The sequence below is a fragment of the Nerophis ophidion genome, linkage group LG29 (genome assembly GCF_033978795.1).
Source record: "Nerophis ophidion isolate RoL-2023_Sa linkage group LG29, RoL_Noph_v1.0, whole genome shotgun sequence".
In the NCBI taxonomy this organism is placed as follows: Eukaryota; Metazoa; Chordata; class Actinopteri; order Syngnathiformes; family Syngnathidae; genus Nerophis; species Nerophis ophidion.
The window spans coordinates 10,437,541-10,463,237 of record NC_084639.1 but is presented as its reverse complement, the minus strand read 5'-3'; the positions used below and the strand labels follow the sequence as shown (position 1 = coordinate 10,463,237).

Here is a 25,697-nt window from a genome sequence, read left to right as displayed (position 1 = left end):
TGGGTGGTACTGGAAGCAGGTGGGTAAAGTGTCTCGCCCAAGGACACAACGGCATTGAATAGGATGGCGTAAGCGGGATTCGAACCTGGAACTCTCAAGTTGCTGGCATGGCAACACCGAGCTATGCTATTATAAATAACAAAGTCTAAGCAAGACTTCATTGTGCCCGACCGATTATGGTCTAATGCCACAATAATCTTGACTGAATGAAGCGCATACTTAGTCAACAGCCATACATGTCACACAAAGGGTGGCTGTATGAACAATGCCAACACTGTCACAAACATGTGCCATATAGTGAAACCACACTAAACAACAACGACAAACATTTTGGAAAAATATTTGCACCGTAACACAACATTAACACTACAGAACAAATGCCCAGAATTCCCTGCAGCATCAACTCTTCCGGGACGCTACAATATAAACAACCACCATTGGTGGATCTACACCTAACATCCATTATTATGATACCACGGACAATAGCATATCTAGTCGATACTACTAAAATTACATCGATATTTTCTGACATCACAAATCTTCTTTATATTTATATTATGTTTTAAAACTCAGGAAATATGTTCTTGGACACATGAGCACTTTGAATATGACCAATGTACGATCCTGCACTGACTTGGTATCGGATTGATGCCCAAATTTGTGGTATCATCCAAAACTAATGTAAAGTATCAGTAGCTAAACATGCTTCACTACACACCATAGCTCACAGGCGTCACAATGTAAACAAACGCCATGGGTGGATCTACACCCAACATCCATTGTAATGATACCAAGTACAGGAGCGTATCTAGTCGATACTACTATGATTACATCGATATTTTTTTATCGTCACAAAATTAGTTGTCCTTTTTTTAAATGTATATTATGTTTATAAACTCAAGAAATACGTCCCTGGACACATGAGGACTTTGAATATGACCAATGTATGATCCTGTAAGAACTTATCGGATTGATACCCAAATTTGTGGTATCATCCAAAACTAATATAAAGTGTCAAACAAGAGAAGAATAAGTGATTATTACATTTTAACAGAAGTGAAGATAAAACATGTTAAAAGAGAAAGTAAGCAGATATTAACAATAAATGATCAAGGAGATTAATCATTAATTTTCTACCATTTGTCCTTAATAATGTTGCAAAATAATAGAATGGGAGATGACACAATATGTTACTGCATATGTCAGCAGACTAATTAGGAGTCTTTATTTGTTTACTTCAGGGGTGTCCAAACTTTTTCCACTGAGGGCCGCACACTGAGGAATCAAATTTTGATATTTTTTTATTAAAAAAAAAACCCAATACAATATATGTATACAAATATACATTTAGGCCTCCACTCAGGCATGATCCCAGGGACCCCAAAGGATTTTGGTCAAAAAAATATTTAAAATGTGTCATTATTTTGTATTATTATTATTCAAGGTTTAAATCTCTAGATCAGCATTAGGTCTATCTGTCAATATAACGTTTTTAAAGATTTAAGTTTTATGCTCTTTTTGTCAATGAAAACCCTGTTTTACTATAGGGAAAAAACACAAAATATGCAATAGGTTCCCCCAATAGAATTTTAAAGTGGAATATTTGAGATTATATAATAATTGGAGCCTTAAAAATGTCAAAACATAACAACATTGATTTATTTTTATTTTTATTTATTTTTTTTAGCAAAAACCTTACTAAAATTATTGGGGATCCTACTCATCAGAAATAAAAAATTATTTATTTTTTTAACTGTGTACTTTAGACACAATCATCTTCAGATCCATCCGTCAATTTTATACATATATATATATATATATATATATATATATATATATAATATACTATTGGTGCTTGTGTTTTATTTTTATTTTTTTAGGCCCTTCTCCATAGAAAAAACAACTTTTTTTTTAAATGGCAACAACAAAATATCTTAAAGTGGAATATTTAATGTAAAGTCGTTGGAGCCTTGAATAGGTCAATAATTCATAATGGCATTGATTTTGATTATTATTTTTTTAAATAAAATAACAGCCTGCATGGCAGCTTTGTGTTATTAGTGTAAACATTGCAACATTTTCTTGTCACATTTCACCTGTTTGCTGTTTTATACCACTTTTTATGTTTTTTATTTTTTTAATCGTATTTTTAGAATGTGCTTAGGGCCGTTAAAAAATTACCCCCGGGCCGCACTTTGGACACCCCTGGTTTACTTACTACTAAAAGAAAATCAATCAATCAATCAATGTTTACTTATATAGCCCTAAATCACTAGTGTCTCAAAGGGCTGCACAAACCACCACGACATCCTCTGTAGGCCCACATAAGGGCAAGGAAAAATTCACACCCAGTGGGGCGTCGGTGACAATGATGAATATGAGAACCTTGGAGAGGAGGAAAGCAATGGATGTCGAGCGGGTCTAACATGATACTGTGAAAGTTCAATCCATAATGGATCCAACACAGTTGCAAGAGTCCAGTCCAAAGCGGATCCAACACAGCAGCGAGAGTCCCGTTCATAGGGGAGCCAGCAGGAAAACATCCCAAGCGGAGGCGGATCAGGAGCGCAGAGATGTCCCCAGCCGATACACAGGCGAGCAGTACATGGCCACCGGATCGGACCGATCCCCCTCCACAAGGGAGAGTGGCACATAGGAGAAAAAGAAAAGAAATGGCAGATCAACTGGTCTAAAAAGGGAGTCTACTTAAAGGCTAGAGTATACAAATGAGTTTTAAGGTGAGACTTAAATGCATCTACTGAGGGAGCATCTCGAACTTTTACCGGGAGGGCATTCCAGAGTACTGGAGCCCGAAATGAAAACGCTCTATAGCCCGCAGACTTTTTTTGGGCTTTGGGAATCACTAATAAGCCGGAGTCTTTTGAACGCAGATTTCTTGCCGGGACATATGGTACAATACAATCGGCAAGATAGGATGGAGCTGGACCGTGTAGTATTTTATACGTAAGTAGTAAAACCTTAAAGTCACATCTTAAGTGCACAGGAAGCCAGTGCAGGTGAGCCAGTACAGGCGTAATGTGATCAAACTTTCTTGTTCTTGTCAAAAGTCTAGCAGCCGCATTTTGTACCAACTGTAATCTTTTAATGCTAGACATGGGGAGACCCGAAAATAATACGTTACAGTAATCGAGACGAGACGTAACAAACGCATGGATAATGATCTCAGCGTCTTTAGTGGACAGAATGGAGCGAATTTTAGCGATATTACGGAGATGAAAGAAGGCCGTTTTAGTAACGCTTTTAATGTGTGACTCAAAGGATAAAGTTGGGTCAAAGATAATACCCAGATTCTTTACCGTGTCGCCTTGTTTAATTGTTTGGTTGTCAAATGTTAGAGTTGTATCATTAAATAGAGTTCGGTGTCTAGCAGGACCGATAATCAGCATTTCCGTTTTTTTGGCGTTGAGTTGCAAAAAGTTAGCGGACATCCATTGTTTAATTTCATTAAGACACGCCTCCAGCTGACTACAATCAGCTTGTTGGTCAGCTTTAGGGGCATGTAGAGTTGGGTGTCATCAGCATAACAGTGAAAGCTAACACCGTATTTGCGTATGATGTCACCTAGCGGCAGCATGTAGATGCTGAAGAGTGCAGGACTAAGGACCGAACCCTGGGAGACTCCACACGTTACCTTAACGTAGTCCGAGGTCACATTGTTATGGGAGATGCACTGCATCCTATCAGTAAGATAAGAGTTAAACCAAGACAGGGCTAAGTCTGACATACTAATTCGTGTTTTGATACGTTCTAATAAAATATTATGATCGACGGTATCGAAAGCAGCGCTAAGATCGAGGAGCAGCAACATAGATGACGCATCAGAATCCATCGTTAGCAATAGATCATTAGTCAATTTTGCGAGGGCTGTCTCCGTGGAGTGATTTGCCCTGAAACCAGATTGAAAGGTTTCACATAGATTGTTAGACGCTAAGTGTTCATTTAACTGCTCTGCAACAATTTTTTCGAGGATTTTTTAAATAAAGGGAAGGTGAGACACCGGTCGGTAGTTTACCATGAGGTCAGGATCGACGTTAGGTCTTTTAAGAAGAGGATGAATAACCGCTTTTTTGAATGCTAGGGGAACAGTGCCCGAGGAAAGTGATAAGTTTATAATATTTAGCACTGATGGACCTAATAATACAAAGAGCTCCTTGATCAGTTTCCCAGGAAGAGGGTCAAGTAAACATGTTGTTTGTTTTATTCCATTTACACGTTGTAACAATTCCTCTGTTATTTCCTCAAAACAAGAGAAACTATTTTGGAGGGCAGTATCCGCCGTATATACAATCGTGTCAGTGTTAATAGAACCCAGTTGTAGCTGGGACGCATTGTCTTTAATCTCCTTTCTAATGACTTCAATTTTCTTACTAAAGAATTGCATAAAGTATTCAGCTGAGTGGGTGGAGCTACTGGAAGCAGTCCCTTGTTGGGTTAGCGATGCTACCGTACTAAACAAAAATTTAGGATCGTTTTTATTACGGTGGATGAGATTTGAGTAATATTTAGCTTTAGCTAAGGTAAGCATGCGTTTATAAGTTATTAAACCATCACTCCATGCTTGATGGTGCGCCTCAAGTTTAGTCGTGCGCCATTTGTGTTCCAGCTTTCTACATAATCATTTCTGAGCTGTAGTTTCTTCTGTAAACCACGGGGCACGCTATTTTGGAGCCTTTTTTAACTTTAGCGGTGCTATGTTATCAATGTTTTCGCCCAGGGCGCCGTTAAAGTTGTTAGTGAGGTTATCAATAGAGCCCACATACTTTGGGAATGGTGCCATTACCGAGGGCAGTAGGTCAGCAAGAGTTGTCGTTGTGGCCCTATTAATGTTGCGGCTGCTATAGCAGTTATTATTATTATTAGTTTGCCGAACATGCGTCTGAACCTCGAATTTTATAAGGTAATGATCGGACAATACTTTAGTATACGGGAGTATCGTAACTTTGGAAACGGTGATACCCCTGACAAGCACTAGGTCTATCGTATTACCGTTGCGATGCGTGGGTTCATTTATTATTTGTGTGAGACCACAGCTATCAATTATAGTCTGGAGCGCTACGCAAGGTGGGTCCGATGGGGTATTCATATGGATATTAAAGTCCCCCATTATGATTATATTATCGGCGTGTGTCACTAGATCAGCAACAAACTCTGAGAATTCATTGATAAAGTCCGAATAGGGCCCTGGGGGGCGGTAGATAACAGCCAGGTGTAGAGGCAGCGGTGTGACAGACCTCATAGTAAGCACCTCAAACGATTTATATTTATTATTTATGTTAGGACTAAGGTTAAAGTTTTTGTTGTATATTAGTGCGACCCCCCTACCCCTTTTAAGAGGACGGGCAATATGCGCATGTGTAAAGTTAGGAGGACATGCCTCGTTAAGCGCAAAAAGTCGTTTGGTTTAAGCCAGGTTTCGCTGAGACCGATGACGTTAAGATTAATGTCTCTGATGATATCATTAACTAACAATGTTTTGGGAGACAATTATCTTATGTTTAAAAAAACCTATATTATAGGTAGTGGGCTGTTTTAGGGAATTTTTGATCAAGTTATCCGTAGTAGCAATATTAATAATGTTGTGTTTATTATGCCCAGTGCATTTAGTATAGTTACGACCATATCTAGGAATTGATACGACGGGAATTTTCCGATTGTTTGTTTGTTGCTTTGATAAACTGCACGCATCATAGTTAGCCACCTCAGTAAAACACATGTCCAACTCTGAAACACTCAAAGCAGAAAAAACTTGTTCTAAAAGTTGTCTTGTATGTTCACTATTTTATTTAAGGACTAAATTGCAATAAGAAACATATGTTTAATGTACCCTAAGATTTTATTGTTAAAATAAAGCCAAAAAATGAAATTTTTTGTTGTCCCCTTTATTTAGAATAGTACCGAAAAGTACCAAAATACTTTTGGGACCGGTACCAAAATATTGGTATCGGGACAACACTAATACACACACACTGAGCACCCTCTGGCAAAAGTGTAGATAGGCCCCTATGCTGTAACATTATTCTTTCTTCTCTCACCAACTTCAATTTGCACACAGTTCCCTGTCAAGACGTCCTCGACTACTTCAAGAATGTTCTGGACTTTCACAACCAGCTCGTGCCGCCGATACCAGAGGAGGCGCTCACAGAGGTAGGAACAGTGGAAAGCCTGAAAACATAATGCACAAGTTGTCCTTTGAAAATAAATCCCTCAATCTGACTTTGCAGGAAGAAGAACAGCAGACTGTGTTTGAGGTTGGTGGTTCTACTCCAATGTTATCCTTAGATGAAGACAAGTGAAAGCAAGTCCAGTATCTAATCCATAAAGTTACATTGGTATCGCTTCTTGTCTTTCATCGTAGACCAGGTGTCAGCCAGACAATAAATAGGGATCCTTCTTTAGGAGCCGGATAATTATAAGTAGGGTTGCACTAGGTTTTGGCCATGTTTGGTTTTGTTTTTTGGACAATCGATTCCTATGTTTGGACTTCCTTGTTTGTTTCATCACCATAGCAACTCATTAGTTTCACCTGTCATGTCACGCACCTGTTCAATCACTGGTATTATTTAAACCTGTAGTTGCCAAGTGTTCAGCCTGGCGACTTTAAATACTGTATCGCTCAACCCGATTCATGCCAAACCATGCTGTTTATTCCCTCCTGCTCACGTCAAGTAAGTTTTTGGTTTAGTAATGTCCCAGTTGTTTAGTTTTGTTTTCCGTAGTCAAGTTTGTTCTCCGCCATTGTGCGCGCCATTTGTTGTAGTTTGTTCGTGTTAGTAATAAATAAATATGTACCGTATTTTTCTGACTGTAAGTCACAGTTTTTTTCATAGTTTGGCCGGGGGATGGGACTTATACTCAGGAGCGACTTATGTGTGGAATTATTAACACATTACTGTAAAATATCAAATAATATTATTTAGCTCATTCACGTAAGAGACTAGACGTATAAGATCTCATCGGATTTAGCAATTAGGGGTGACAGATTGTTTGGTAAACTTATAGCCTTTTCTATATGTTATAGTTATTTGAATGACTCTTACCATAATATGTTAACATACCAGGCACCTTCTCAGTTGGTTATTTATGTGTCATATAACGTACACTTATTCAGCCTGTTGTTCACTATTCTTTATTTATTTTAAATTACCTTTCAAATGTATATTCTTGGTGTTGGATTTTATCAAATAAATTTCCCCCAAAAATACGACTTATATTCCAGTGCGACTTATATATGTTTTTTTCCTTCTTTATTATGCATTTTCGGCGGGTGCGACTTATACTCCGGAGCGACTTAAACGGTACTCACATTCACGTCTCGCTCGTGCCAATTTTCCTTTGCGTTGGAAAAACAAACTATCCCAGAGTCCAAGTCGTGACATTAGTATAGTACCGCGATACTAATGAATCATATTCGGTACTATACCGCCTCTAAAAAGTACTGGTCCGCCACCCCCTGCACCCTTGTCGTTGTCACGTGGTGTCATTGCTGGCTTACGAGCAGAGGAGCATGGTAGGCAGCGCTCAATCACAGAGTACTTACAAGCAGAGACAGTGTGTAGACAGAAAAGGGAGAACAAACGCATTTTGGCTTAAAAACTAACGATAAAGATGAAGTTATAACACTGAAACACCCTTAGGACAGGGGTGTCAAACTCAAATACAGAGTGGGCCAAAATTTAAAACTGAACAAAGCCACGGGCCAAGGTTGAACAAATTAATCTTTTAATAGGGACCCAAACAAGTTTTGCAATGAATATTGAACAAGCAAGGTTTAAATAGGGTAGCATGGTGGAACAGGGGTTAGTGCATCTGCCTCACAATACGAAGGTCCTGAGTAATCCTGGGTTCAATCCCGGGCTCGGGATCTTTCTGTGTGGAGTTTGCATGTTCTCCCTGGGACTGCGTGGGTTCCCTCCGGGTATTTGGGCTTCCTCCCATGGAACAGGCAGAGCTTATATAACGTAAAAGTGCAAAATCAACTTTCAAAAAACATCAGTGGTATATTAAATAAAATTTAATAAAAAAAATTAATGCCTCTTTTCTATTTGCAGCCTTGTGAGGTAAATATCAACATTAACTTTTTCCACAGGCTAATAAAGTCAAAAATAAAATAAAAAGGAGGTGGGCGGGGTTTGGTAGTAGCGGGGGTGTATATTGTAGTGTTCCAGAAGAGTTAGTGCTGCAAGGGATTCTGGGTATTTGTTCTGTTGTGTTTATGTTGTGTTACGGTGCGGGTGTTCTCCCAAAATGTGTTTTGTCATTCTTGTTTGGTGTGGGTTCACAGTGTGGCGTGTATTTGTAACAATGTTAAAGTTTTTTATACGGCCACCCTCAGTGTGACCTGTATGGCTGTTGACCAAGTATGTGTTTGTGAAAGCCGCATATATTATGTGACTTGGCCAGCACGCTGTTTATATGGAGGAAAAGAGGACGTGACGGCATGTTGTAGAGGACAGTACCTTTAAGGCACGCTCCCAATATTGTTGTCCGGGTGGAAATCGGGAGAATGGTTGCCCAGGGAGATTTTCGGGAAGGGCACTAAACTTTGGGAGTCTCCTGGGAAAATCGGGAGGGTTGGCAAGTATGAGTATTAGCGGTGAATGTGGTGTTACCGGCGGGCCAGCTCTAATGTTAATTTGATATTGCCTCAAGGGCCAAAGGAAATTAAACGGCGCGCTAAATTTGGCCCGCGGGCCAGAGTCTGACACCCATTCTTTAGGACATGGGTAGCTATCTAGCGGATAAAGTCCAGCCAGAGTCTGCAGTGTGTTAGCTACTTCTAAATCACTAATCCTTGCCTCCATGTTAACTAATAAAGTAAGTTTCTTACACGTATCGTCCCTGCAGGACGAGGAATAGCTAAACATGCTTCACTACACACCGTAGCTCACCGGCATCACAATGTAAACAAATGCCATTGGTGGATCTACACCTAATATCCACTGTAATGATACCAAGTACACGAGTTTATCTAGTCGATACTAGGATGATTACGTCTATACTTTTTGGCATCACAAAATGTCCCTGAATTCTGGTAAATCAGGAAATATCTTGAATTTGTCAAAAAAAAAAAAAAAAAGCCCGCGAGTCCCGAATAGGCTGACCAAAGTAGGAACGGTTGAAATGCGTTGAACGATGTAGAAGGAGTAGTCCCGAGAAAAAAGGGTGAAAATAGGGGTTGGGAAAAGCAGGAATTTTGGAAAATCCTGAAATTTTTTGGAACTTGGAAAAAAGGCAGTTTCAATTTTTAGGATGGTGGAATGGTTTGAATCGGTGGAAATGGTGGAAGTTTGAAAAATGGCCAATTCATTTTGAGTAGGAAAAATGTCCCGGAATTCTGAGAATTTTTTGAATTTGTCCCAAAAAAAAAGCCTGGGATTCCCGAATAGGCTGAACAGTTTGAAGTTGGGACGGTTGAAATGTGTTAGGTGCACCGGGTTATAAGGTGCACTGTCGGGTTTTGAGGGAAAAAAAGGATTTTAAGTGCGCCTTATAGTCCGGAAATTAGGCAGAAAAACCCCAAAACATATATGCTTATTATTGGACAGCACAATGCAACCAATTCAGATTTAACATCTGCTAGTCCAAAAAATAAAGGTTGGTTAGCCTCAAAAATCAATAGGATTCCTTTTTGGACTACAGAAGTGCCTTCCACTAGGCAGTGGTCGGCAACCTTTACCACTCAAAGAGCCATTTTGACCCGTTTCACAAATTAAAGACAATGGGAGCCGCAATCATTCTCGCGAATAACCGCCGGTGGTCACCCATATAACAGTAATAAGGGCGTGCCATGAAGCCATTGCCTTTGACGCCTTCTACAACATGTACAGACATCTTGCCAGTCCGGTAACATGTTGTATGTGGCTTCCACAGATACACGTACACCACTGCAAGGCATACTGGGTGACAGAGTACACTGAAGGTTGTGATATAAACAATTTTAACACTCTTACTAATATGCACAACTCTGCGAACCCACACCAAACAACAATGACAAACACATTTCTGGAGAGCATCCGCACTGTAACACATTATAAACGCAACATAACAATTACCCAGAAGGCTATGCATACATGACTCTTTCAGGCTATATTATACACCCCGCTAGCACCACAACCCGCTTCCCTCTCCCCTTCCGTGTGTCGGTTGAGGTGGGCAGGGGTGTATAATATAGTCATGGATGCAAAGGATTCTGGGTATTTGACGCCTTCTACAACATGTACAGACATCTTGCCAGTCCGGTAACATGTTGTATGCAGCTTCCACAGATACACGTACACCACTGCAAGGCATACTGGGTGACACAGAGTACAGTGAAGGTTGTGATATAAACAATTTTAACACTCTTACTAATATGCACAACTCTGCGAACCCACACCAAACAACAATGACAAACACATTTCTGGAGAGCATCCGCACTGTAACACATTATAAACGCAACATAACAATTACCCAGAAGGCTATGCATACATGACTCTTTCAGGCTATATTATACACCCCGCTAGCACCACAACCCGCTTCCCTCTCCCCTTCCGTGTGTCGGTTGAGGTGGGCAGGGGTGTATAATATAGTCATGGATGCAAAGGATTCTGGGTATTTGACGCCTTCTACAACATGTACAGACATCTTGCCAGTCCGGTAACATGTTGTATGCAGCTTCCACAGATACACGTACACCACTGCAAGGCATACTGGGTGACACAGAGTACACTGAAGGTTGTGATATAAACAATTTTAACACCCTTACTAATGTGCACAACTCTGTGAACCCACACCTAACAAGAATGACAAACACATTTCTGGAGAGCATCCGCACTGTAACACATTATAAACGCAACATAACAATTACCCAGAAGGCTATGCATACATGACTCTTTCAGGCTATATTATACACCCCGCTAGCACCACAACCCGCTTCCCTCACCCCTTCCGTGTGTCGGTTGAGGTGGGCAGGGGTGTATAATATAGTCATGGATGCAAAGGATTCTGGGTATTTGACGCCTTCTACAACATGTACAGACATCTTGCCAGTCCGGTAACATATTGTATGCAGCTTCCACAGATAAACGTACACCACTGCAAGGCATACTGGGTGACACAGAGTACACTGAAGGTTGTGATATAAACAATTTTAACACCCTTACTAATGTGCACAACTCTGTGAACCCACACCAAACAAGAATGACAAACACATTTCTGGAGAACATCCTCACTGTAACACATTATAAACGCAACATAACAATTACCCAGAATGCTATGCATACATGACTCTTTCAGGCTATATTATACACCCCGCTAGCACCACAACCCGCTTCCCTCTCCCCTTCTGTGTGTCGGTTGAGGTGGGCAGGGGTGTATAATATAGTCATAATAGGTATAATATAGTCATAATAAGTATAAGGGCGTGCTATGATCCCTTTGCCTTTGACGCCTTCTACAACTTGTACAATTTACCTGCAAGTCCAGTAATATGTTGTGTGTGGCTTTTGCAGACACACGCACACGACTGCAAGGCATACTGGGTGACACAGAGTACACTGAAGGTTGTGATATAAACAATTTTAACACTCTTACTAATATGCGCCATGCTGTGAAGCCTCACCAAACAAGAAAGACAAACACATTTCGGGAGAACATCCTCACAGTAACACAACATAAACGCAACACAACAAATACCCAGAATCCTTTGCATCCATGACGATTCCTGACTATATTATACACCCCACTAGGAGCAAACCCCGCCAGCCCCCCACCCCCGTGCATCGGTAAGGTGGGCGGGGTTGGGGGCGCGGGGGTGTAAAGTATATCCAGGAAGTGTCATGGATGCAAAGGATTCTGGGTATTTGTTGTGTTGCGTTTGTGTTGTGTTACTGTGAGGATGTTTGTCATTCTTGTTTGGTGTGGGTGTACAGTGTGGTGCATATTAGTAAGTGTTAAAGTTGTTTATATCACAACCTTCAGTGTACTCTGTGTCACCCAGTATGCCTTGCAGTGGTGTACGTGTATCTGCGGAAGCCACATACAACATGTTACCGGACTGGCAAGATGTCTGTACATGTTGTAGAAGGCGTTAAAGACAATGGCTTCATGGCACGCCCTTATTACTGTTATATGGGTGACCACCAGCGGTTATTCGCGAGAATGGTTGCGGCTCCCATTGTCTTCTGTATTTTGTGAAACGTGTCAAAATGTAGAGGGCGCTAAAAGTAAAGCCATCACGGCACGCTCTCAGTATTGTTGTCCGAGTGAAAATTGAAAGTTGACCCCGGGTGATGTCCGGAAGAGGCTCCGAGAACCAGAAGCCCCCCGTAACAATCGGGGGGGTCGGCGATTGTGCAGCTGAGCCACATCAGAGTGACCGCGGGTTGCCGACCCCTGGACTAGAGCCTGGTACTTTTCCCCTAATTCATCCATGACCCTAATGCAAGTTGTTGCTTGCATTAAAAGCACAGTCTTATTGAGACGGTAAGTGTGGTCCATGGATGGAAAGGTCACCTGTGCAGAAAAACATTACAGATGCCTCCTCCCTGCAGGGAAGCAAGCAGCTGCTGGAGAACTACCCGCTCTTCATCAGCAGCAAGCAGTGGGACGAGGCCGTCAACTCTTCCAAGAAGGACGGCAGGCGGCTGCTGCGCTACTTGATCCGCTACGTCTTCACCACCGACGAGCTCAAGTTCTCCTGCGGCCTGGGCAAGAGGAAGCGCTCGGTCCACCTGAGGGAGTCGGGCCACGAGAGGCGGCCGCTCAACCCCGTCAAAGTCAGCTGCCTCAGAGGTACCCCCGTAGGCTCTTCCGTTTGCCGAGACCTCCCAGGTCTGAGCATTTTTTCAAAACACTTCCGTCGTTTCCGATCGCGAAACCGTGCGATAGAGATGCGCAGTTTGCGGTCTCATCCGCGGATAAACCGCGGGTCGGGCGGGTGAAATGACGAAAAAATAGATTTTAAATAGATTCGGGCGGGTGGCGGTTGAACCATTTGGAAATATATGATATACTTGGTTCTGGGATCGGTAACTTTTACCGTTCAGGGAGCCGTTTTGGACCCGTGTCACAAGGCGAATAAGACAATAGTTGACGTAAACATTCTCAAGTATGTCTGCCGGCAGTCACCCAGTTAATAAGTATAAGGGCGTGCTATGATCCTTTTGCCTTTGACGCCTTCTACAACTTGTACAATTTACCTGCAAGTCCAGCAATATGTTGTGTGTGGCTTCTGCAGACACACGCACATGACTGCAAGGCATACTGGGTGACACAGAGTACACTGATGGTTGTGATATAAACAATTTTAACACTCTTAGTAATATGCGCCATGCTGTGAAGCCACACCAAACAAGAAAGACAAACACATTTCGGGAGAACATCCTCACAGTAACACAACATAAACGCAACACAACAAATACCCAGAATCCTTTGCATCCATGACAATTCCTGACTATATTATACACCCCACTAGGAGCAAAACCCCGCCACCCCCCGTGCATCGGTAAGGTGGGCGGGGTTGGGGGCGCGGGGGTGTAAAGTATATTCAGGAATTCTCATGGATGCAAATGATTCTGGGTATTTGTTGTGTTACGTTTATGTTGTGTTACTGTGAGGATGTTCTCCCGAAATGTGTTTGTCATTCTTGTTTGGTGTGGCTTCACAGTGTGGCGCATATTACTAAGAGTGTTAAAATTGTTTATATCACAACCATTAGTGTACTCTGTCACCCAGTATGCCCTTTAATCTTGTATGTGTGTTTGAGTAAGCTGCATACAGCATGTTGCTGGACTGGCAAACGGTTCGTACATGTTGTTGAAGGTGTCAAAGGCAATGGCTTCACAGCACGCCCTTATTCCCGTTATCTGATTGATCACCATCGGATATTCGCGAGAATGTTAGCGGCTCCCATTGCCTTCTTTTCCTTGTGACACGGGTCAAACTAGCTCTTTTTGTGGTAAAGGTCGCCAACTCCGGATATATAACAACGGGCTGGTGGAGGGCGGTTGCGGTTCTGATAATATGTTGGTTCGGGTGGATGGCGGTTGGATGACGACTTTAGTGATGCGGTTGCGGATGATATAATTGCCTATCCGCGCATCTCTACCGTGCGAGCTCGGTCTTCACTGGTTATTGGATGATAGGGCTGTGAATCTTTGGGCACCAAAAGGTTCGATTCTCAATCCAAACGATTCTCCATTCAAAACTATGCTCTATTCGAAATCAATACTTTTTTAATACAAACCCCGCTTCCATATGAGTTGGGAATTGTGTTAGATGTAAATATAAACAGAATACAATGATTTGCAAATCCTTTTCAACCCATATTCAGTTGAATATGCTACAAAGACAAGATATTTGATGTTCAAACTCATAAACTTTATTTGTGTTTTTGCAAATAATAAATGACTTACAATTTCATGGCTGCAACATGTGCCAAAGTAGTTGGGAAAGGGCATGTTCACCACTGTGTTAAATCACATTTTCTTTCAACAACACTCAATAAACGTTTGGGAACTGAGGAAACTAATTGTTGAAGCTTTGAAAGTGGAATTCTTTACCATTCTTGCTTGATGTTCAGCTTAAGTTGTTCAACAGTCTTGTCATATTTTACACTTCATAATACGCCACACATTTTCGATGGGAGACATGCCTGGACTGCAGGCGGGCCAGGAAAGTACCCGCACTCTTTTACTACAAAGCCACGCTGTTGTAACACGTGGCTTGGCATTGTTTTGCTGAAATAAGCAGGGGCGTCCATGATAACGTTGCTTGGATGACAACATATGTTGCTCCAAAACCTGTATGGACATTCAGCATTAATGGGGCCTTCACAGATGTGTAAGTTACCCATGCCTTGGGCACTAATACACCCCCATACCATCACAGATGTTGGCTTTTGAACTTTGCGCCTAAAACCATCCGGACGGTTCTTTTCCTCTTTGTTCTGGAGGACACCACGTCCACAGTTTCCAAATATAATTTGAAATGTGGACTCGCCAGACCACAGAACACTTTTCCATTTTGCATCAGTCCATCTGAGATGAGCTCGGGCCCAGCGAAGCCGGCGGCGTCCCTGGGTGTTGTTGATGAATGGCTTTCGTTTTGCATAGTAGAATTTTAACTTGCACTTACAGATGTAGCGACCAACTGTAGTTACTGACAGTGGTTTTATGAAGTGTTCCTGAGCCCATGTGACGATATCCTTTACACACTGATGCCGGTTTTTCATGCACTACCGCCTGAGGGATCAAAGGTCTGTAATATAATCGCTTATGTGCTGTGATTTCTCCTGATTATCTGAACTTTTTGATGATTTTACGGACCGTAGATGGTAAAATCCCTAAATTCCTTGCAATAGCTCGTTGAGAAATGTTGTTCTAAAACTGTTTGACAATTCTCTTACAAAGTGGTGACCCTCAACCCATCCTTGTTTGTGAATTACTTAGCATTTCCTGGAAGCTGCTTTTATACCCAATCATGGCACCCACCTGTTCCCAATTAGCCTGCACACCTGTGGGATGTTCCAAATAAGTGTTCGATGAGAATTCCTCAACTTTATCAGTATTTATTGCCACCTTTCCCAACTTCTTTGCCACGTGTTGCTGACATCAAATTCTAAAGTTGATGATTTTTTAGCAAAAAACAATTTTTTTTATCAGTTTGAACATCAAATATGTCGTCTTTGTAGCATATTCAACTGAATATGGGTTGAAAATGATTTGCAAATCATTGTATTCTGTTTATATTTACATCTAACACACTTTCCCAACTCATATGGAAACGGGGTTTGTAGCAATGGGTTCTACTTGTTAGGGTACAGGGGACGAATCAATCAATGAATCAATGTTTATTTATATTATTATTATTATTATTATATTATTATTATATTAAAATAAGGCATAATAATGTGTTAATTACACGACTGTGAATATCGGTATCGGTTGATATCGGAATCGGTAATTAAGAGTTGGACAATATCGGATATCGGCAGAAAAGGCATTATCGGACATCTCTAAACATAATGATATTATTTTGGTCACAATGACACAATTTTCTACCGCTTGTCCCTTTTGGGGTCGCGAGGGATGCTGGAGCCTTCATTGGGATTCTGACCTGCAGGCCACATATTGAGAGCCATGCATTGCAAAAAGGTTCGATTTTTTTTTTTTTATGGAGCGTGTGGTTCATGTGTCAACTTGATATCACTCCGATACAAATATTCCACAGACGCAAACAAACGTTATGTCTCCCCGCCAGAGTTCATCCGGATGCACTGCGCCTCCAACCCAGACTGGTGGATGCCCTCGGAGGAGCAGATCAACAAAGTTTTCAGCGACGCCGTCGGACACGCTCGGCAGGGCCGCGCCGTGGGCACCTTCCTGGGCGGCGGCGGTGGCGGCGGAATCTACATGGACAGCTTCGACGGACAGCTGTCGCAGGACGAGCTGTATATAAAAGGCTGTCACAACGGCCAGCTAGACTGAAGTCTTCTATAAAGTTCAAGTTAAAGTACCACTGATAGTCTCACACACACACACACTTGGTGGAATTAACCTCTGCTTTTGACCCACCCCCTGGGAAGTGAGGGGAGCAGTGGCCACGCCCGGGAATCATTTTTGGTGATTTGACCCCCAATTCCAACTCTTGATGCTGAGTACCAAGCAGGGAGGTAATGGGTCCCATTTTTATAGTCTTTGGTATGACTCGTAAAAAAACGCATATCTGCTCCACTTATAGTCCACCAAGGGCGGACGACCTTTTTTCCAGTATGTGAACAAAATGCTCTTTCGAACAATTCTCGGGGGTTTTCTTGGTAGAATTGCATGGCGGGTCAGGAGCAGTGGACACAGAGGTCAAACATTCCAACTGAGGTTATCTATCAGCCTCCTTTTGTCAATTTTGTAGCTGAAAATCATTGGAAAAAAAAAAATCTTCAAAACCAGGTTAGACTCTTAAAGGCCTACTGAAACCCACTACTACCGACCACGCAGTCTGATAGTTTATATATCAATGATGAAATATTAACATTGCAACACATGCCAATACGGCCTTTTTAGTTTACTAAATTGCAATTTTAAATTTTCCGCGAAGTGTCCTGTTGAAAACGCGCGTTTGACGTCTCGGGTTGTGGCGGACATTATTTACCAGCCCGATCCAAGCTATAAGTAGTCTGCTTTAATGGCATAATTACACAGTATTCTGGACATCTGTGTTGCTGAATCTTTTGCAATTTGTTCAATTAATAATGGAGAAGTCTAAGTAGAAAGTTGGAAAACACAGCCGGTGTTTCCTTGTTTAAAATTCCCGAAGGTGAAGCTTTACTATGGAACAGAGAGGTCAAGCGAACATGGATCCCAACCACATGTCAACCGGCAGGTTTCGGTGAGACAATTGTGGTAATAAGTCGGTTCTTACCGTAGTTATGAGCGGAGCTTGCGACATCCTGCAGCTGCTGCGGACTATTACCTCCTCCCACCGGAGACACTGGAGGTCACCACACCCCGTGGCCACACCCCTCCGACTTTCAGGTACTATATAATCTCACTAAAACACTAGTAACACAATAGGCAGATAAGGGATTTTTCAGAATTATCCTACTAAATGTGTCTAATATCTGAATCAAGCTCACTGCCCTCGCCTTTTTTTTTTTTTGTGCTTTACTCTAACTTTCCTCATCCACAAATCTTTCATCCTCGCTTAAATTAATGGGGAAATGTTCGCTTTCTCGGTCCGAATAGCTCTTGCTGCCGGAGGCTATGATTATAAACAATGTTCAGATGTGAGGAGCCCTACAACCAGTGAAATCACGCACATCGTCTGCTACTTGCTCTTGCTGCTGGAGGCTATGAATCCAAACAATGTTCAGATGTGAGGAGCCCTACAACCAGTGACATCACGCACATCGTCTGCTATATAATCTCACTAAAACACTAGTAACACAATAGGCAGATAAGGGATTTTTCCGAATTATCCTAGTAAATGTGTCTAATAACATCTGAATCAATCTCACTGCCTTCGCCTTTTTTTTCAACTTTTTTTTTTTTTTTTTAAAGTGCTTCACTCTAACTTTCCTCATCCACGAATCTTTCATCCTCGCTTAAATTAATGGGGAAATCGTCGCTTTCTCGGTCCGAATATCTTTTGCTGCTGGAGGCTATGATTATAAATAATGTTCAGATGTGAGGGGCCCTACAACCAGTAACATCACACACATCGTCTGCTACTTCCGGTACAGGCAAGGTTTTTTTATCAGCACCAAAAGTTGCGAACTTTATCGTGGATGTTCTCTACTAAATCCTTTAAGCAAAAATATGGCAATATCGCGAAATGATCAAGTATGACACAGAATGGACCTGCTATCCCCGTTTAAATAAGAACATCTCATTTCAGTAGGCCTTTAATGGGATTTTGCGCCACGTTTGAGTCTTCCTTTGTTTTACTTCATTGGGACTATTTTGCACATTTGTGCTACGTCAAGCCTTTCCATTACACATTTTGGGTGTTTTCTCCAACAAGTAAATGTTTTCAGCACATTTTTAAATGAAAAGCATGTTTTTGTCACCTGTGCACTTTTGCATAACCCCTACGTCCTGCTTTATTTGTTAGGTGACGCGTCCTCTTTGGCCCACTTTGGCTCCAAAGAGTGACGAGCTGGCTGCTGTGCTGTCTGGTGCATTTTCAACCAAAGCTTTTTGACATCCTGCAGAAGGTCAACGATGTCTCCTAAATTTTTTTAGGTATTTCATTCTTTTTTTTCCCTTTCAACAATGCCTTAAATTTGACCTAATCAGCATTATTCTATGTAGGTCAGGGGTGTCCAAAGTGCGGCCCGGGGCCCATTTGCGGCCCGCAGCTAATTGTTTACCGGCCCGCCACACATTCTGCAAAAATTGCAAAATATTTATGGTATTGCAAAAATAAAAAATAAAACATTTAAAAAAAGTGGAATGAGGTGAAATCTAATGAGAAAAAGTGGCAATGTTGAGACAAAGCTGCAATGCAGGCAGTTTTTTTGTTCCTTTTGTCTTCATTTTCTTTTTTTTCCATTGCTCAAAAAAAAAAAAGGACAAAAAAATGTATGTTATAATGAATTATTACTTAAAAGTTATCACTTTAGAATGTTTTATGTGGAAAAAATATTGCATATCTTGTGTGGTTGCCATATAAAAACATCAACGTTTTGACAAAAGAGCATAAAACAAACAAAATTATAATTCAAACTTAAAATCGACAGATATGTTGGAAGTTGATCTTGAAATTTAAGTGTTAAAAGAAAAAAAAAAAGCATCACTTTATGAGTAGGGAACCTTTAAGATCTCAAATATATTTAGTAGGATTTTATTTAACTTTTCACTGTGATTACTCAAAAATATTAAATAATTGAAATCAATGGTGTCCTGCATTATTGATCTTTGAGGGCTTTAATTGCTAAATAAAGGAACTCTCCTGAAGGAATCAATAAAGTACTATCTTTCTATCTATCTAAATACTGCATATTTCAGTTTTACTATAAAAACAAAGTTGTCTTTGACAGAAAAGGCAAAAAGCCTTATTTGTTTTACTTTATATTAACCTCAAGTTTGTATAGAGATTTACTGTAAGCATTAAATAAGAAATAATAATAATAATTTGACTTATTTTTAACATTTTAGTGACTGAGACCCTCTATGCTCCCCAGGAGACCTAAGGATTAAAAAAAAACAAAAAACATTTTGTTATGCTTTGAAAATGAAAAATATCAAAATGGCCCCCGCATGCTTAAATTTTTCCGTGTGCAGCCCTCTGTGGAAAAAGTTTGGACACCCCTGATGTAGGTAATCACACCTGTAGCACAGCACAGCATCTTGATGTGCACTTTCCTCCTACTACAAAACCCAAAACCAGTTAAATTGGCACGTTGTTTAATTCTTAAATAAAAACACTGATTTGCAAATCCTTTTCAACTTATATTCAATTGAATAGACTGGTTCGCGGGGGCAGCAGCCTAAGCAGGGAAGCCCAGACTTGCCTCTCCCCAGCAACTTCGTCCAAGGCGTTCCCAGGCCAGTCGGGAGACATAGTCTTCCCAACGTGTCCTGGGTCTTCCCCGTGGCCTCCTACCGGTTGGACGTGCCCTAAACACCTCCCTAAGGAGGCGTTCGGGTGGCATCCTGACTAGATGCTCGAACCACCTCATCTGGCTCCTCTCGATGTGGAGTAGCAGCGGCTTTACTTTGAGTTTCCCCCGGATGGCAGAGCTTCTCCCCCTATCTCTAAGGGAGGAAACTAATTTTGGCTGCTTGTACCCATGATCTTATCCTTTCGGTCGTAACCCAAAGCTCATGACCATAGGTGAGGATGGGAACGTAGATCTACCGTTAAATTGAGAGTTTTGCCTTCCGGCTCAGCTCCTTCTTTACCACAACGGATCTAGACAGCGTCCGCATTACTGAAGACGCTGCACCGATCCGTCTGTCGATCTCAAGATGTTCACTAATTCCGTCATGTTTGAACTGAAAAATGTATGTTTTTCAAATAATTTAACTTAGAATTTAATGGCAGCAACACATTGCAAAAAAGGTGGCACAGGGGCATTTTTACCACTGTGTTACATGGCTGTGGAGAGAGAGTGTGATCAGCGCACTTGCAGGAGCAAAGGTCACCGCCTCTGTCCATGGTGCTGAAGACAGAGCACGGGGGAGTGGCATGTGCGTACGGCGAGACACAGCTGGCAGGTGATTAGATTTCACAGGTAGTAAGTGTTAATCTAATCGTCGGTTGTCTTTAACAGTAAGCGGCTGGGAGCAGCGTGGGAGGAGGATATGGACGAGGCTGAAAAGTCACATTCTAATTTTGAAAACTGTTGTTGGTAAGAAAACATTCATTAAAACCTTGTTGAACCTGCACGCTGGGCTCTTGTGCCGTGTCTGCAGTGGAGCTGCTGGGAGGCGACTTCTACAATGGCCTTTCATTTTAACAACACTCAGTAAACGTTTGGGAACTGAGGAGACCAATTTTTGAAGCTTTTCAGGTGGAATTTTTTCCCATTCTTGCTTGATGTACAGCTTAAGTTGTTCAACAGTCCGAGGTCTCCGTTGTGCTATTTTAGGCTTCATATTGCACCACACATTTTCAATGGGAGACAGGTCTGGACTACAGGCAGGCCAGTCTAGTACCCGCTCCCTTTTACTACGAACCCACGCTGTTGTAACACCTGGCATTGTCTTGCTGAAATAAGCAGGGGCGTCCATGATAACGTTGCTTGGATGGCCACATATGTTGTTCCAAAACCTGTATGTACCTTTCAGCATTAATGGTACCTTCACAGATGTGTAAGTTACCAATGTCTTGGGCACTAATACACCCCCATACCATCACAGATGCTGGCTTTTCTACTTTGCGCCTAAAACAATCCGGATGGTTCTTTTCCTCCTTGGTCCTGAAGACACAACGTCCACAGTTTCCAAAAACAATTTGAAATGTGGACTCGTCAGACCACAGAACACTTTTTCACTTTGCATCAGAGCATCTTAGATAAGCTCGGGCCCAGCGAAGCCGGCGACGTTTCTGGGTGTTGTTGATAAATGGCTTTCGTTTTGCGTTGTAGAGTTTTAACTTGCACTTACAGATACAGCGACAAACTATAGTTACTGACAGTGGTTTTCTGAAGGGTTCCTGAGTCCATGTGGTGATATCTTTTACACACTGATGTTGCTTTTTAATGCAGTACCGCCTTACGTGCAGTGATTTCTCCAGATTCTCTGAACCTTCTGATGATATTACGGACCATAGATGGTGAAATTCCTTGCAGTAGATGGTTGAGAAATGTTGTTCTTAAATTGTTGGACAATTTGCTCAAACATTTGTTCACAAAGTGGTGACCCTCACCCCCTCCTTGTTTGTGAATGACTGAGCATTTCATGGAAGCTGCTTTTATACGCGATCATGGCACCCACCAGTTCCCAATCAGCCTGTTCACCTGTGGGATGTTCCAAATAAGTGTTTGATGAGCATTCCTCAACTTTCTCAGTCTTTTTTGCCACTTGTGCCAGCTTTTTGGAAACATGTTGCAGGCATCAAATTCTAAATGAGCTAATATTTGCAAAAAATAACAAAGATTTTCAGTTTAAACGTTAAATATCTTGTATTTGCAGTCCATCCAATTGAATATAAGTTGAAAAGAATTTTCAAATCATTGTATTTTTTATTTATTTACCATTTACACAACGTGCCGACTTCACTGGTTTTGGGTTTTGTATTTTGGAGACTTTCATTTTCAAGTCATTATATTTGATCGGTCTCCATCTGAATGTACCATTTGTCCTCGTTGACAGTGTTGTGTACTTACTGTTGTATAAATCTATGTGCGAGTGTTCCAATTGTTTTTTAATTAAAAAAAAAAAAAAAAGTAGAAAAGTGCCACTTGAACCTTAAAAAAGGTTGCATTATGTTGCTGTGCTCTGAATGTGAATATTTAACTGTATCTCTTCCGTATCCTTTGAAATGGCTCTTATCGACACTGTGAAAAGAAACTAGATTTGAATTTTTTTTAATGAAATCAGTTTCACTTTGTTTTATAATCAATAAAGTTGTCAAGCAGCAAAGCTGTCAATCATCTATTGATAGAAGTTTCTAACTTGCGGCTAACAAGCTCACTATCAGACGAGCTATTCGTTCATTTAGTTAGGTAGGTCTTTATTGTCATTGCACAGTATTGCATTTGGACCAGATGTTCCTCCGAGGGAATTTAAGTTGCTGGTCGATCCCAAGTTCTTTTAATGACACATAAGCTGATTTTCAAAGATAACCCAGACCAGAGTAGGTATTTTGCAATTTACTCCAAAGCTTTGGAGAGACAAACCAAAAAAAAAAAAACACATTCAATTCGCATCGCCCAGTTGATCTGAAAACCCCGCGGAAGTCTTGTCTTTTTCCATACGCCATTGCCCCCCTTCAGAGTGAATCCACATATCTGTTCTTCTGCCGGACAGGGAGAGATAAGAAGGCAATTATGGCTAGTCTTCTCATTCCTACAGCTTCAAGGTTAACACATGCACACTACATGGCAGCCAACCATAAAAATTCACAAATGGAAAAACACTAGCTGTTTTTAAATATGACTATGGAGAAGATAAATAACTCTTGAATATGGATATATGTAGATATCCATCTCCGTCAACAGGTACAACAAAACTTTGTGTTCAGCACTAACCTGTTCTAGGTTAGACAAACAAACAGAGTTACAGAACAGGAACACTGATGGGTCGCCACTAGGCGCCCCTTTAAGATGGGAAAAAGGTAAACGCTGGGGGAGGAATAATAAAAAAATACAACCTAGACTGGGCTCCTAAGGGGGTCCAGTCTGGAGTGTGGAAAAAACCCTCCATAGCATAGCACATATACGTATTACAACATCCATCTTGAGACTTGCAACAGAGGGGAGGGAGTGGGGGCTATGGTGACAGGCTGCAGCTCTTCAGGCGCTGCCCAGCTGTCCATCACCCCTAAGGGATCCGTGTCAAGGGCGTTGGATGGGGGGTGGGGTACTGTTACTGTTTATTTCTATCTCTTGGGTGAACTTTCAAAATCTTAACTTTTTTTTTAGTTTACCGAACCATCGTTCTGATTTACTGTAATGCATTAGAAACAGTGATTCTCAAATCACATTAAAAAAACAATTGACTCTCCAAGTACCAAATTAATGACCGACATTCAAATGCAGTAGCGTAATAGGCCTAAGTATGTATTGAAAACCAGGGAGAGGTTTTATTTTATCCTGGAGCATTCAATGTTCCTTTCACTGGAACTAAGGGGCCAAGCCCAACTCCTGAAAAACAACCCCACACCATAATTCCTCCGCTGACCCCTCTCTGTAATTTTACATGGCCTACCACTTGGTGGCTGAGTTGCTGTTGTTCCCAAACTCTTCCATTTTCTTATAATAAAGCCGGCAGTTGACTTTGGAATATTTAGGAGCGATGAAATTTCACCACTAGATTTGTTGCACAGGTGGCGTCCTATGACAATTCCACACTGGAAATCACTGAAAGCAGCCCATTTTTTCACAAATGTTTGTAGAAACAAGTCTCCATGCCTAAGCGCTTGATTTTTTTTGCACCTGTGGCCGGGCCATTTTGATTAGGACACCTGATTCTCATCATTTGGATGGGTGGCCAAATACTTGTGGCAATGTAATGTATTTTACGTTAGCTGGAATTGAATTGAATTATATTTATATAGCGCTTTTCTCTAGTGACTCAAAGCTATTTTACACAGTGAAACCCAATATCTAAGTTACATTCAAACCAATGTGGGTGGCACTGGGAGCAGGCGGGTAAAGTATCTTGCCCAAGGACACAACGGCAGTGACTAGGATGGCGGAAGCGGGGATCGAACCTAGAACCCCTAAGTTGCTGGCACGGCCACTCCACCAACCGAACTATACCGCCTCAAATGCTTGAACTTGACCACAGTAGTTCATCCTCCATATATTCAGCTTCAAAAACATGAGGTTGCGAATGCATGTTGGTAGGCAATCTACCCAATGTTCATCTTTTTGGTACCCAATCGCATCAAAGTGGGCCCCAAACAGAGAGGGGCCCCTGAGCTATAGTCAAGTTTAAGGATTTAAGTCTATATCAGTAGCTGTTAAACTTTGTACTACCTCAGAAAACACTCCGAGTACCACCGTCATGACCAATATCTAAATACAGTAGTGTAATAGGCCCAAGTATTTATTAAAAACGAGGCAGAGGTTATATTTAACAAGTGTATAACAAAATTAATTGTCTACTGTAACATTACACAGAGTTCGGAAAATAAAACACTGTACTTGAATCAAGTTCATTGGTGTACTCCCTGATGGAGCCTGCCTACCACAGTTTAAGAATCACTGCATTAATATATTCATAAAGTATTATAATCTGTGAGCTATGTATTATATCTGACACATTTAATTTATGTATCTTATTTCTTTAGAGATAGCTGTTAAAGTGGCATATTTGTAGCTAATGTTCTAACTCTTGTTAATTGTTTGTGTTATATGTACTATTTCCATCTTAATTTATGCAACCGTTTTAATTTGGCATTCACTTGTGTTAAGGAATTATTCTTTAAAGGGGAACTGCACTTTTTTTTTGCCTATCGTTCACAATCTTTAGAGCCGAAAAGACAAAAATGTGTTTTGTTTTTTTTACGTTCTAGCATGTAAAAATTGACTCATTGTAGGTGACGAGCAATGCAGCTAATGGAAGCAATAAAATCTACCTTTAAATCACTCTAAAAATGCATTCAAAAACTGTCAACCATACTTTGACGTTCCGTAACCTGTATAATAACTATTATACAGGTTTAGGGACGGCGTGGCACGTTTGGTAGAGCGCCCATGCCATCCGAGTCACGTCTGCTGTGTCTATGGGCAAGACACTTCTCTCTTGCACCTGCATAACACATTGGCATTAACCGTAAAAGCTCAAAGGGACTTTTTTCCCAGTTTATTTGGGTAAACACTCCATTCATGTCAAAATAGCATGGGTCAAGTGCCCACTTTCACCTCACTCTCTCAAAATCCGTCTGCCCCAACGTCTCACCCTTCTTTCATGCTCGCTTCTAGAAGCAGCAGTTCATCCTCCGTATATTCAGCTTCAAAAAGATAAGGTTGTGAAATTCTCATTCGTCCAAAAATGGTCATCTTTGTTGTCCGACGTCAATTCCGC

At 41.3% G+C, this 25,697-nt stretch overlaps 1 protein-coding gene across 1 annotated transcript in view; it reads left to right on the top strand.

Moving 5' to 3' along the window:
• The window catches only part of LOC133546022 (BEN domain-containing protein 4), a 43,506-nt gene extending 26,708 nt beyond the window's left edge, over positions 1-16,798 (top strand). Inside the window, exons 3-6 of the mRNA XM_061891827.1 lie at positions 6,074-6,165; positions 6,243-6,269; positions 12,552-12,792; positions 16,261-16,798. Coding sequence (XP_061747811.1) covers positions 6,074-6,165; positions 6,243-6,269; positions 12,552-12,792; positions 16,261-16,487 — 587 coding nt within the window. The 3' untranslated portion in view covers positions 16,488-16,798. The remainder of the gene's footprint in view (positions 1-6,073; positions 6,166-6,242; positions 6,270-12,551; positions 12,793-16,260) is intronic.
• Positions 16,799-25,697: the final 8,899 nt, after the last annotated feature.